We start from the raw sequence: 15,432 nt of genomic DNA on the forward strand, positions 1-15,432 counted from the left end.
AAGATTGGATTGACATGTCTGACATTCAGTGTCTGAGTACAGACCGTGAGGTCTGGGTTGACCTCAGGTCTCTTGACGTCTCAAAGGAGATCTCATTTATATGTATAAATACATGTGTGGTCAATACAAAGGACTGGCACATGACTTATTCCTTCCAAAGAAAATACTAAGGACCAGCGAGCACTCACTGCAGGTGGAAGAAAAGCGATTCCAGCATCTACATAGGAAAGGGTTCTTTACAGTTAGAGCAGTCAGACTGTGGAATGCCCTACCACAAGAGGTAGTAATGGCAGATACTATAACAGCTTTTAAAAAAGGGCTGGATGATTTCCTCAGAACACACAACATTGTTGGTTACAGACGATTTAGTGACAAAAATATATAATTGATGGAGGAAGGTTGAAGTCTTTTTTCCAACCTATGTAACTATGTGACCGCCAACTTAGCCTCTTGGCATATGAGACCAAAACTTTGCCTCCTAGGATTATATTATGAGACTGTTGAGTTTTGGTCAGGATTAGTGTTGAGCAAGTAGTGAAATATTCGTACTCGCTATGCTGTTAGCAAGTACTGTCCGCTACTCGCATATTCGTTATGATTAGCATGTGCAATGCAAGTCAATGGGAAATACGTAGCGAGTAACCCAAAAGCCATACTTTTTGTGCGAGTAGCGAATAGTACGGCTTTCGGGTTACTCGCTAAGTATTTCCCATTGACTTACATTGCGCCCGCTCAACACTAGTGGAGGATACCTGCGACTGATCTGTACAACGCAGTCCATTCTCAAACCATGAACGTCGGACATGTGAACCCAGTCAAAACACTGAATTTCAACATGTAGATTTTTCTCTATAAGAGCAGTATACAGTGCCTACAAGTAGTATTCAACCCCCTGCAGATTTAGCAGGTTTACACATTCGGAATTAACTTGGCATTGTGACATTTGGACTGTAGATCAGCCTGTAAGTGTGAAATGCACTGCAGCAAAAAAGAATGTTATTTCTTTTTTTTATTTTTTTTTTTAAATTGAGAAAAGTTTATTCAGAGGGTCATTTATTATTCAACCCCTCGAACCACCAGAATTCTGTTTGGTTCCCCTAAAGTATTAAGAAGTATTTTAGGCACAAAGAACAATGAGCTTCACATGTTTGGATTAATTATCTCTTTTTCCAGCCTTTTCTGACTAATTAAGACCCTCCCCAAACTTGTGAACAGCACTCATACATGGTCAACATGGGAAAGACAAAGGAGCATTCCAAGGCCATCAGAGACGAGATCATGGAGGGTCACAAGGCTGGCAAGGGGTACAAAACCCTTTCCAAGGAGTTGGGCCTACCTGTCTCCACTGTTGGGAGCATCATCCGGAAGTGGAAGGCTTATGGAACTACTGTTAGCCTTCCACGGCCTGGACAGCCTTTAAAAGTTTCCTCCCGTGCCGAGGCCAGGCTTGTCCGAAGAGTCAAGGCTAACCCAAGGACAACAAGGAAGAAGCTCCAGGAAGATCTCATGGCAGTGGGGACATTGGTTTCAGTCAATACCATAAGTAACGTACTCCACCGCAATGGTCTCCGTTCCAGACGAGCCCGTAAGGTACCTTTACTTTAAAAAGCGTCATGCCAAGGCTCGTCTACAGTTTGCTCATGATCACTTGGAGGACTCTGAGACAGACTGGTTCAAGGTTCTCTGGTCTGATGAGACCAAGATCGAGATCTTTGGTGCCAACCACACACGTGACTTTTGGAGACTGGATGGCACTGCATACGACCCCAAGAATACCATCCCTACAGTCAAGCATGGTGGTGGCAGCATCATGCTGTGGGGCTGTTTCTCAGCCAAGAGGCCTGGCCATCTGGTCCGCATCCATGGGAAGATGGATAGCACGGCCTACCTGGAGATTTTGGCCAAGAACCTCCGCTCCTCCATCAAGGATCTTAAGATGGGTCGTCATTTCATCTTCCAACAAGACAACGACCCAAAGCACACAGCCAAGAAAACCAAGGCCTGGTTCAAGAGGGAAAAAATCAAGGTGTTGCAGTGGCCTAGTCAGTCTCCTGACCTTAACCCAATTGAAAACTTGTGGAAGGAGCTCAAGATTAAAGTCCACATGAGACACCCAAAGAACCTAGATAACTTGGAGAAGATCTGCATGGAGGAGTGGGCCAAGATAACTCCAGAGACCTGTGCCGGCCTGATCAGGTCTTATAAAAGACGATTATTAGCTGTAATTGCAAACAAAGGTTATTCCACAAAATATTAAACCTAGGGGTTGAATAATAATTGACCCACACTTTTATGTTGAAAATTTATTAAAATTTAACTGAGCAACATAACTTGTTGGTTTGTAAGATTTATGCATCTGTTAATAAATCCTGCTCTTGTTTGAAGTTTGCAGGCTCTAACTTATTTGCATCTTATCAAACCTGCTAAATCTGCAGGGGGTTGAATACTACTTGTAGGCACTGTACAAACAGTATATGTATTGGGGTTCACTTCTAAAGTACTCATCTGCCTTTTGTGCTTTTGTGGCATTTTTTCAACCGTACAAAGCAATGAGCAAGTGAAAAACGCAGAAAACAGGCTTTACTCATGCAATTTGCTGTATTTTTTGCTGCAGTTTTGTGGAATAAATGTAACTTTATTAAAGATATACTGTAAACCAATGATGCTTACAATCTGCACCAAAACACATCAAAACCTGCATTTTGAGTACAGCAATAAGAGAGCAGGTTTTGGCTGCAGAAAAAAATGCTGCATGTGACCATGGCCATACTCTCAAATGCACAGCGGGTCTTACTTTTCCCTGTTGTCTTTTAGATGTTTAGCTTTTCTATTCCTCCACTACTAACAATAATTGTAATTTCTTCCCTTTTAGATTTGAAACCAAAAATACATTGTACGGACCTTTGCTAACCGCAGTGAATAAGGTGGCCGGTTACTGGCAACTTCTGAAGGAGCCAAATATTTCCTTGATAGAAGGTAAATCTACTTATAATTAATTTGTTGAATTGATAACTTCTGAAGGTTAAGAATCTGAGGTCTGAATACACAAGACTTTGTAGTCGTATGTATAGTCCTAAAATAGTGGCAATGGGAAATATGTGACACAAGTAAAACTGAGTAAAGTATTGCAAATACAATGGCCTCTACTGTAATACAGTCCTCATTTATTTTATACTATCAAGGACATTATAGGACGACATTAAAATAAATGGGGACTGTGCTATGGTGGAAGGCTTGGGTTTATGACTCTTAGTATCTCCATTATCACACTTAGGCGGGCTTTGCACACTACGACATCGCAGGCCGATGCTGCGATGCCGAGTGCGATAGTGCCCGCCCCCGTCGCAGCAGCGATATGTGGTGATAGCTGGCGTAGCGAATGTTATCGCTACGCCAGCTTCACACACACACTCACCTGCCGTGCGACGTCCCTGTGGCCGGCGACCCGCCTCCTTGTTAAGGGGGCGGGTCGTGCGGCGTCACTGCGACGTCACACGGCAGGCGGCCAATCAGAGCGGAGGGGCGGAGATGAGCAGGATGTAAACATCCTGCCCACCTCCTTCCTTCCGCATATCCTACGGAAGCCGCAGTGAGGCCGGTAGGAGACGTTCCTCGCTCCTGCGACTTCACACACAGCGATGTGTGCTGCCGCAGGAGCGAGGAACAACATCGGACCGTCGCGTCAGCGTAATCATGGATTACGCCGACGCTGCACCGATGATACGATTACGACGCTTTTGCGCTCGTTAATCGTATCATCCAGCCTTTACACACTGCGATGTCGCATGCGATGCCGGAAGTGCGTCATTTTCAATTTGACCCCACCGACATCGCACCTGCGATGTCGCAGTGTGCAAAGTGCCCCTTAGGCCTCTCTCAGACATATGTTTTTCATGGATAGAATAGGTGCCCATTATAGGCTATGGGGCTATTAACATGTATACTGTATATTCACATTCATGTATTTTTGGTCTGAGTGTTATCCAGTTGGAAAATAGCCGAACACAGCACATGGACCAATGTTAATGTGTTAGTTCACATGAATGTTTTTTCACACAAACCAACGAAATTTGTGAAAAAAATTCACTCTATGCTCTAGTGTTATCCGTTTTATTGGAGGAGACTCACCTACACATTTCAGTGGGGGCGCAACAAAAATGGATACGGTACAGACACCATCCGTATAGCATTAGTTTTTAACAGAGCCATTGCGATTATTAAACCCTTTACAACCTTAGATGTACTAGCTAGTCTAAGGTTGTATCTTTTCCCTTTAATGGGGGCTCGTGCAATAAGCCCGCATCTGTCCCTGATCTGATCAGCCGCCATGTGCAGCTAACCGGGATAGGTAGATCAGAGAGTCACCCACGGCTGTTTGCTAGTTATATCCTTCTATCAATTTCTGACAGCACGATTTAATGTGCGCCAGTGGGGAATCCGTCATTCCCTGCCACCATCAGACGTGATTATGGGGTGCCCATGGGTTGTCATGACAGCCAGGGTCGTATGATGTCACTGTCATGATGTAGTTCCTTTGAACGCCAGCTGAGTGCCGGTGGTCATAGGAGATCAACATTTCTGCTGTTCAGAGCAATGCTAAAACAACGCTGTGAACAGCAGAAATGATCCCATTGTATCAACTTGAAGGGGACTAGTAAAAACAAGAAAAAGTATAAAAAAAATAAGTATGAAAAAAAATTATAACACAAGTTAAAATCACCCCCTTTTTGCCCAATTTAACAATAAAACAATTAAAAACAGAATGCACACTTTGGGCATTTATGAACACCGAAATACCAAATCTATTGAAATATCAAATAAATTAATCTGATCGGTACACGGCATAGCAAGAAATTAAAAACGCCAGAATTACATTTTTTTTGGTCTCCGTAACATTGCAGTAAAATGCAATAAGAAGCTATCAAAACATCACATGTACCCAAAAAGGTATACCGTATTTTTCGCTTTATAAGACGCACTTTTGTTCCCCCAAATTTTGGGGGAAAGTAGGGGGTGCGTCTTATAAGCCGAATATGTGGGGGTGTATATATAATATATATATATACACTGCAAGGTCCAGGGGAGGTGGGGGCGCTGCTGGGGGCAGGTGAACGCTGCGGCGGCAGTGTTTGATCTCCTGCTCCCGCTCATATAATATGCACAGCCGCTGTCCATCTCCGGTGGTGCTGAAATCGCACCGCAGTGAGGGGCTGGGGCAGCGGTGCATATTATATGTCCCTGCGCCCCCCTGTGATGGCACATGCCCCCCTGGGTTAGATTTGGCCCCCAGACTGTTGCTCATTCTAAAATAAAAAAGCTTTACTTACCCCTGCAGCGTTTCTCCCAGTGTCCCTGCTTCCACTGTGATCAGGCACTCAAGAGATCTCAGTCTGCTGTGCCGATCACATGACCGTCCGAGAACCAGGAAGTGGAAGAACAGAAGCACGGAGGGAGCTCAGCGCTGGAGGAGGGAAGGAAAGAGTGTTTTATTTTACTATGGGCAGCAGCCTGGGGGCGATATCTAACACAGGGGGACTTGTGCAATCTATAGGGGCCATGGGCAGCACCATGGGGGCGATATCTAACACAGGGGGACTTGTGCGATCTATATAGGGGCCATGGGCAGCACCATGGGGGCGCTATCTAACACTGGGGGACTTGTGCAATCTATAGTGGCCATGGTCAGCAGCATGGGGGCGCTATCTAACACAGGGGAATGTGTGCAATCCATAGGGGGCCATAGGCAGCACAGGGGAACATATGCAATCCATAGGGGAGCATAGGCAACACAGGGGAACGTGTGCAATCCATAGGGGACCATAGGCAGCACAAGGGAATGTATGCAATCCATAGGGGGCCATAGGCAGCACAGGGGAATGTATGCAATCCATAGGGGACCATAGGCAGCACAGGGGAATGTATGCAATTCATAGGGGACCATAGGCAGCACAGGGGAATGTATGCAATCCATAGGGGACCATAGGCAGCACAGGGGAATGTATGCAATTCATAGGGGACCATAGGCAGCACAGGGGAATGTATGCAATCCATAGGGGGCCATAGGCAGCACAGGGGAACGTGTGCCATCACAAGGGGGCTATATTCAATATAAGGGGGCCATATCCAGATTAAGGGGGCTAATTTTAGGATGGGGGGCTATGAGGGACATATACCCTATATAATTTGTTAGAGGGACACTGGCATTATAAGATGGACCCCATTTAACATTAAAAAAAAAATTCTCTTTTCCTTCACCAAATTTGGGGGTGCGTCTTATAATCATTTGCGTCTTATAAAGCGAAAAATACGGTAATTAAAAACATCAGCTCAAGATGCAAAAATTAAGCCCTCACGCAGCCCCAGATCCCAAAAAATGAGAACGCTAAAGAAAATAGTCTTGGAAAATGGAGAAAAAAGCTCAATTCTTTCTTTTTTAATAAATTTCAGATTTTTTTTTTCCACCACTTAAATAAACATAAAACTATACATGTTTGGTATCTACAAACTAGTACTGACCTGGGGAATCATATTGCCAGGTCAGTTTTACAATATAGTGAACAGCGCACTGTGCACTGCGAGGATTCTCTGGTGTATGTGAGATACAAGTGTATTGAGCGAGGCCTGGCCCATCTAGTTTTTGCAAACGGAGTGTCCACAAAAAAGAAAAAAGGAGACTTGTCTCTTTTTGACTACAGTCGGTGATCAAACTCGCCAGATGTAACTTAATATGTCTATTAAAAACTGGTGCGGCACACTGATGGCATCTTAAGGCTGTTTTGTTTTCTCTGACTGGTGCCAAGAGAAGCTTGAGAAATCTACATCAGTAGATCAGATGAAACATTGACAATATGAGCTGACACTGATCAAGCGCTGCTAAAAATATGATCTGGTTTCCATGCAAGAAAAAAAAAACCCCTATGTCTGAATAAGTCCTTTTCCTCTTACAAACTGTGTTGTTTTTTTAGGTATTGCTGATTACAGGCCAGAGGACGGTGAGACAATCATCCTGCGACTCTGAAGCTTCAAACTGTAAAGTTCTAAAATTGAAGACCACAAAAAAAACTACAGATGTGCTATTTTTCTCGAGATTCCTCATACATTCAAGATTTTTTTTTTCTATATTTCTTAAATGATTTTACTAAATAACCTAAAAATCTATATCCCTATGCTGATATTTTTGGGAACACATATTAAACGAAGGTTCACTTTGATGAACTGTACTTCACAGATACAATACTCAGGGTCTCGAGGCTGTAGAAAAACAGATTCTTTTGTGAACTTTATTCATTTTGCTATGATGATAAATTGTCGTAAAATGTTTTTAAGGTTTAAGAATGGACGTTTTAAATATAGATTTGAACATGATACATACAGAAGCACAAATATAGAAAAATCATAATTGAAGCCTTACAATGCAATTAACGCTGATGGATTTTCAATGTTAAGTTGCCTTTATTAAATAATCTGTCTCCAGGTCTACCTGGTGAGTGCCAAACTGGAGATGTTTGATACTTTTCCACTATAATTCTTAATTAGGAATGTTTTTCACTTTCATGTACTAGTGTCTCACTGACCATATGAATGCATTGCACTATTCAACCACTGTACAAGGCTGATCTTACTTTGAATGAATTCTGTGTGTTACCTTGTGTTGGCGCCCCCCAACTCCCACCATATAATGTACTGTCATATAACGCACTAATAGTGATTTAGAACAAAGTCTAGGTATAAGCATCACGCAGTATGGTGTCCAAATATCAGTACCATAAGTTCGCTAACATTATTTTTATTTATACAACTGTAATTAAGTAACAAGATACTTACTAACTGATTTCAAATAAATACCGTCATGTTTGAAAAATACTGTAACACATCCAAGAAATCCATCTGTTCTATGTTGGGACTGTCTTCTCTGAAACAGTACACCTGCACAGTACACTAGTATGTCTACATCAGGTGTTTCAAACTCATGATGGCCACATCAGCATTATGGTTGCCTTCAAAGGGTCGCTTGGAATTGTAAGGACTCGTATAGATCTCCATGCAACACGGTCCCAGCATACACAAACTGGCCAGGGGCTACGTCAGAGCTGTCCTTTGGTTTTAGGGCTGTATGAGAGCTGTGTCTGGGTTGTAGTGCTCTACAAGAGCTGTACCTGAGTATAAGGGCTATACGAGAGCTGTAAGGTATATAGATAGTTCAAGCATTAAGGGTACCTTCACACTTTAGCGATGCAGCAACGATCCGACCAGCGATCTGACCTGGTCAGGATCGCTGCTGCATCGCTACATGGTCGCTGGTGTGCTGTCAAACAGGCAGATCTCACCAGCGACCAGTGACCAGCCCCCAGCCAGCAGCGACGTGCAAGCGACACTGCCTTGCACGGAGCCGGCGTCTGGAAGCTGCGGACACTGGTAACTAAGGTAAACATTGGGTATGGTTACCCGATGTTTACATTAGTTACCAGCGCAGACCGCTTAGCTTAGTGTGTGCAGGGAGCAGGAGCCGGCACTGGCAGCGTGAGAGCTGCGGAGGCTGGTAACGAAGGCAAATATCGGGTAACCACCTTGGTTACCCGATGTTTACCTTGGTTACAGCTTACCGCAGGCTGTCAGACGCCGGCTCCTGCTCCCTGCACATTCAGGATTGTTGCTCTCTCGCTGTCACACACAGCAATGTGTGCTTATCAGCGGGAGAGCAACAATAAAAAAACGAACCAGGGCTGTGTGTAACGAGCAGCGATCTCACAGCAGGGGCCAGATCGCTGCTCAGTGTCACACACAGCGAGATCGCTAATGAGGTCACAAAAACCGTGACTCAGCAGCGATCTCAGTAGCGATCTCGCTGTGTGTGAAGCACCCCTAAGTCTATACAAGAGCTGTCCCTGGTTAGAAGGGTTATATATGAGCTGATTCTGGGAAGTAGGGTTATACAAGAGCTGTCGCTGAGTTGTAGGTCTGTATGAGAGCTGCCCCTGAGTAGAAGGGCTGTACAAGAGCTGTCCCTGGATAGTGGAGTTATATGAGAGCTGTCCATGGGTTGTAGGGCTGTACAAGAGCCTGCCCTGCTGGTGCTTTGTCGCTGCAGCAGTGGTTGGCGCACAGTGCCGCACTAAAAGGTTTAGGATAGGGACCCACTCAAGAGGTTTGCCATGAAGTGGCAGTGGGCTTAATACAATCTGATCAGAATGGTAACAAAAGAACCTCATGTTCTATTTAATTAATTTTTTGCCTAGCGGCTTTAGATCATTGTATTTTTGTGGGATGTGCGATCCATGTCTTTTTCTTCATAGCATGGTGTACTAGTGCTATCCCGGGGTAGTAAGGCTAAATGAGAGCTGTCCTTGGCTATATTATGCTCGTAGGGTGAGCATGGGATTAGTGGGTCTACTGGACTGAAAGTACCGTTCATTTGCCTGGTGGAGCCAACTGGACCGTCCCTGTTATGGTACACAAGCTGTTAAGCAGCCCCCAGAAGGCAGCCCTGGAGGATCTACAGTACCTTAGCAGCTGGTGCCAGAGATACAATACAGTCTCTGGTTGTAGCAGCAGCAGTCAGTATTGTGGATTCGGCGTTTATGGATTAATGTGGAAGCAGAAGCTTATAAGGATACTTGCGGCAGCGGGTATTGTGGTAGGCGGCCAGCATGGATGGTTGTAGCAGCAGATTAGGAGTTCACTGAAACACAAATCAACAGCAGAATGTAGAACAGTTAGGCTATGTGCACACGTTGCGTAATTACATGCACTTACGCTGCGCTTTGTAGCGCAGCGTAACTGCATGCGTCCTGCGTCCCCTGCACAATCTATGAAGATTATGCAGGAGCCGTGCGCAGTGCGCACGTGGCGTCTTAGAGCGCAGCGCTTCGGCTGCTGCCCGAAGCGCGCGTTCAAAGAAGTGACATGTCACTTCTTCCGTGCGCTTTGCCTGCAGCCCCTGCTCTGTCTATGGGAGGAGCTGCAGTCAGAGCGCATGGAATCGGCTTTTTTTTTTTCACTACGGACATTTTCTGCAGCGATTTGAAGCGCACGTGTGCTCTTCAGATCGCTGCAGAAATTTCTGCAGTGACTGTACGCAACGTGCGCACATAGCCTAACAGCAGCAGTGACAGCAGCACTGAAGACCTGAGAACTAGCAACGTAACTAACTCGTTGCCCAGGCACCTCCCTTAAGGGGGAGGTACCTTAAATACCTGAAGCCTCTCAGGCGACCTGAGAGGCACTTCCTGATTAGGGCGTACTAACCCTTTAATCACACCCTACGAGCATTAACAGAAGGCCTCTGCAATATGTTCAGGCGCTGGGAGACAGAAGCATAGACTGGAGATTGAGCAGCCACCACTGGATGGCTGGGTATGTGAGAGGGATGGCGTTTCAGCCAGGGAAGAGGAGTTGGACAGCACGGTGATACTGGCATGGGCATTACAAGTTAGTAGAGTTACAGTGCCTTGCGAAAGTATTCGGCCCCCTTGAATTTTTCAACCCTTTTCCCACATTTCATGCTTTAAACATAAAGATAACAAATTTTAATTTTATGGTGAAGAATCAACAACAAGTGGAACACAATTGTGAAGTTGAGCAAAATTTATTGTTTATTTTAAACTTTTGTAAAAAATAACTGAAAATTGGGGCATGCAATATTATTCTGCTCCTTTACTTTCAGTGCAGTAAACTCACTCCAGAAGTTCATTGAGGATCTCTGAATGATCCTATGTTGTCCTAAATGACTGATGGTATATATAAACCACCTGTGTGTAGTCAAGTCTCCATATAAATGCACCTGCTCTGTGATAGCCTCAGTGTTCTGTTTAAAGCACAGAGAGCATTATGAAGACCAAGGAACACAACAGGCAGGTCCGTGATACTGTTGTGGAGAAGTTTAAAGCCGGATTTGGTTACAAAAAGATTTCCAAAACTTTAAACATCCCAAGGAGCACTGTGCAAGCGATCATATTGAAATGGAAGGAGTATCATACCACTGCAAATCTACCAAGACCCAGCAGTACCTCAAAAATTTCATCTCAAACAAGGAGAAGAGATCAGAGATGCAGTCAAGAGGCCCATGATCACTCTGGAAGAACTGCAGAGATCTACAGCTGAGGTGGGAGAGTTTGTCCATAGGTCAACAATCAGTCGTACACTGCACAAATCTGGCCTTTATGGAGGAGTGGCAAAAAGAAAGCCATTTCTTAAAGATATCCATAAAAAGTGTTGTTTAAAGTTTGCCACAAGCTACCTGGGAGACACACCAAACGTGGAAAAAGGTGCTCTGGTCAGATGAAACCAAAATCGAACTTTTTGGGCACAATGCTAAACGATATCTTTGTCGTAAAAGCAACACAGCTCATCACCCGGAAACACACCATCCGCACTGTCAAACATGGTGGTGGCAGCATCATGGTTTGGGCCTGCTTTTCTTCAGCAGGGACAGGGAACATGGTTAAAATTGATGGGAAGATGTATGGAGCCAAAACAAGACCATTGTTGAACAAAACCTGTTGGAGTCCTTTGTTAGTAGGGTTTTAAGAGAGTTGTCTCTGGGTAGTAGGGCTATAAGAAAGAGGAACCTGAGTAGTATGACTAACCGAGCTATCCCTGCCTAGTAGGGCTAGATTTAGCCCGTGGCCTTGAGTTTTCCACCCCTGGTCTACATAAATAAAATTAATGACTTTGCTAAGACATATTATGCACTAACTCTGAGTTACAGTCTATATATGTAACGCCTTCCTGGATCCACAGACTCAGATGAGATGTAATGGACAGGCTAGAGGGAAGCCACTCACCAAGCAGGACCCCCAGAACCCTGAAACCCTTTAACCCCTATACAGGGATTTTGAATTCCACAGGGCCCTGGAGACCACTACCTGTGGAAGGCTGCAGTCCGATGAGAGTAGTCGTCAGGCAGGGTCAAACCAGGAATAGCAGAACAGGGATAGAATCGGCAGGCAAGGACGTAATCAGAAAACATAGCAGAGGTCAAATTCGGATCGGGCAGCGAGGTACAAAAACAGCAGGCAGGAGGGTAGTCAGAAAACACGACTCATATTGAATTGGCGATGCCCTACAACTTTGTAATTCACTTTTTTTCTCTATCTTGTTCCGTTTTCGAGATAAAAATGCTAACTCCGTTGTTTTCCACCAGGTGGCGGTATAGGTGGTTTCATTGCATAGCGCATGGCTACTTTACTATACCTAGACACCACTTCTATGCCTATAGCTGCCACCGTTCTCAAGTTAATGGCAGTGGACAGGATATGGGTGGACATACTATAAATATCCATGTTCATGAATATTACTTATTGGAATTAGGAATAATAGTTGTAATGCAAAGATGTCATGGGGCTACCATGAAGGAGATATCAAAAACGAAGAAACTTCAGCTCTCCCCTCTTCACTCCCAAATCTTACCTCCGGTGCACGGAAACACCCTGACCTGGGTGGGAACACATGAAGAAAGGAAGAAATTCCAGCAACTTCAGGAGAAAGTAGAATTTTCTTAAAAAACAGTTTCTTTATTGGTAATAAAAATATTAATATTCCATCCAAGCAAGACAAAAATAGAGAGGCAAAACAGAGGAGCTGTTTCCATGAAGGAGAGTCATCTCTTTTTCAGGTGTCAGGAGATTGCAGCGCATGGCTGAAGCAATGGTGCCCGGGGCAGTAACCAAGGGCGAGCGTGTGAAGTGCAGCACTTCGACACACTGATTTTAAATGAGAGTTCTGGGACTACAGTTAGGTCCAGAAATATTTGGACAGTGACACAAGTTTTGTTATTTAAGCTGTTTACAAAAACATGTTCAGAAATACAATTATATATATAATATGGGCTGAAAGTGCACACTCCCAGCTGCAATATGAGTGTTTTCACTTCCAAATCGGAGAAAGGGTTTAGGAATCATAGCTCTGTAATGCATAGCCTCCTCTTTTTAAAGGGACCAAAAGTAATTGGACAAGGGACTCTAAGGGCTGCAATTAACTCTGAAGGCGTCTCCCTCGTTAACCTGTAATCAATGAAGTAGTTAAAAGGTCTGGGGTTGATTACAGGTGTGTGGTTTTGCATTTGGAAGCTGTTGCTGTGACCAGACAACATGCGGTCTAAGGAGCTCTCAATTGAGGTGAAGCAGAACATCCTGAGGCTGAAAAAAAAGAAGAAATCCATCAGAGAGATAGCAGACGGGTACATTCTGAGAAAAAAGGAATTGACTGGTGAGCTTGGGAACTCAAAAAGGCCTGGGCGTCCACGGATGACAACAGTGGTGGATGATCGCCGCATACTTTCTTTGGTGAAGAAGAACCCGTTCACAACCTCAACTGAAGTCCAGAACACTCTCAGTGAAGTAGGTGTATCTGTCTCTAAGTCAACAGTAAAGAGAAGACTCCATGAAAGTAAATACAAAGGGTTCACATCTAGATGCAAACCATTCATCAATTCCAAAAATAGACAGGCCAGAGTTAAATTTGCTGAAAAACACCTCATGAAGCCAGCTCAGTTCTGGAAAAGTATTCTATGGACAGATGAGACAAAGATCAACCTGTACCAGAATGATGGGAAGAAAAAAGTTTGGAGAAGAAAGGGAACGGCACATGATCCAAGGCACACCACATCCTCTGTAAAACATGGTGGAGGCAACGTGATGGCATGGGCATGCATGGCTTTCAATGGCACTGGGTCACTTGTGTTTATTGATGACATAACAGCAGACAAGAGTAGCCAGATGAATTCTGAAGTGTACCGGGATATACTTTCAGCCCAGATTCAGCCAAATGCCGCAAAGTTGATCGGACGGCGCTTCATAGTACAGATGGACAATGACCCCAAGCATACAGCCAAAGCTACCCAGGAGTTCATGAGTGCAAAAAAGTGGAACATTCTGCAATGGCCAAGTCAATCACCAGATCTTAACCCAATTGAGCATGCATTTCACTTGCTCAAATCCAGACTTAAGACGGAAAGACCCACAAACAAGCAAGACCTGAAGGCTGCGGCTGTAAAGGCCTGGCAAAGCATTAAGAAGGAGGAAACCCAGCGTTTGGTGATGTCCATGGGTTCCAGACTTAAGGCAGTGATTGCCTCCAAAGGATTCGCAACAAAATATTGAAAATAAAAATATTTTGTTTGGGTTTGGTTTATTTGTCCAAATACTTTTGACCTCCTAAAATGTGGAGTGTTTGTAAAGAAATGTGACAATTCCTACAATTTCTATCAGATATTTTTGTTCAAAACTTCAAATTAAACGTTACAATCTGCACTTGAATTCTGTTGTAGAGGTTTCATTTCAAATCCAATGTGGTGGCATGCAGAGCCCAACTCGCGAAAATTGTGTCACTGTCCAAATATTTCTGGACCTAACTGTATGTGTGCCGATAGTGTTACTTTGAGTACCTTCAGGCCGGAGCTATTACGCTATTCTTCAGGTCCGTGGGACTTTCAGATAAGGGCAACAAACCTATTCATAACAACAAAATAGTCTTTACTTGGCACACTTGGCCACAGAATACAGCAGGCAGCACACTTCATGGTATCTTCTGTATAACACAGAAACACAATCATTGCCGTTTCCAATAACGACACTTTACTTGTAAACATTCTTTTAACCAGGCAAGTTAAATAAGCCCTTCATCCCTATGGTCCTGAAATCCATGGGTCAACATGTTTTGCTGAATATCCTGCACCCACAGCCACAGGCAGTGATCCCATACGAGAACTGCTCTTACAGCCGCTTCCCTCGTCCTTGTCTCCTCATCTGGGCAGCACCCCCACTTCACCAGTGCGCACACCACTGGTATACAATGGACTCACTACATTCTTGGTTTCATGCATTTCTTTTGTCTCTTCCAGCGTGTCTGCCAATGTGACCACTGTCGCTCCAACAGGTTCTTTTTAATGGTTTCTTGCTCTTTCTGTGCTATTTGTTTCACACCACACCAGCTTCACTAGAACAACTCCTTGCTTCACCTGTACTCTCAACACACTGACCCCTAAACCAGGAACGTCCTCTCGTCCTGACTCAAAGGCCTTGTGCCCACAGTGTGTTTTTTATAGCATTTTTCCTTGCTTTTTAAAGCAATAAAGCAAGAAAAGAGCATCCCAGAAAAGTCTATGAGAATCGTGACTTGCCGTGCCCACATTGCTTCTTTTGTCCTTGCTGTTTTTGTTGCTGCAAAAACAAGCAGCATGTCAATTGTTTGTGAGGTTTTTTTTTTCCTGCTTTTTTCCCTAATTGACCTCAATGGAGTCAGTGAAAAATGCAGGAAAAAACGCACGTGTAATGCCCACGTTGCTTTTTTTTGTACGTTTTTATGTGCTTTTTGACATTACTGGGGTTCCCTGAAGTAAAGATGAGTGATCCTGATCAACAAATATCGGAAAATCCTTAAATCATGTGATCTTTGGTCGGATCAACATCAGACATCCGATGATTTACCGCAAAA

General features: G+C 44.1%; 1 protein-coding gene across 2 annotated transcripts in view; it reads left to right on the forward strand.

The window, feature by feature from the left end:
• Positions 1-7,863, forward strand: part of TCN2 (transcobalamin 2) — a 59,490-nt gene extending 51,627 nt beyond the window's left edge. For both annotated transcript variants that reach the window (XM_075324374.1, XM_075324382.1), the window contains exons 9-10: positions 2,873-2,976; positions 6,966-7,863. In XM_075324374.1, the coding sequence (XP_075180489.1) occupies positions 2,873-2,976; positions 6,966-7,018 (157 nt within the window). In that variant the 3' untranslated portion in view covers positions 7,019-7,863. The remainder of the gene's footprint in view (positions 1-2,872; positions 2,977-6,965) is intronic.
• Positions 7,864-15,432: the final 7,569 nt, after the last annotated feature.

The sequence above is a fragment of the Anomaloglossus baeobatrachus genome, chromosome 1, assembly GCF_048569485.1.
Source record: "Anomaloglossus baeobatrachus isolate aAnoBae1 chromosome 1, aAnoBae1.hap1, whole genome shotgun sequence".
NCBI classification, from domain to species: domain Eukaryota; kingdom Metazoa; phylum Chordata; class Amphibia; order Anura; family Aromobatidae; genus Anomaloglossus; species Anomaloglossus baeobatrachus.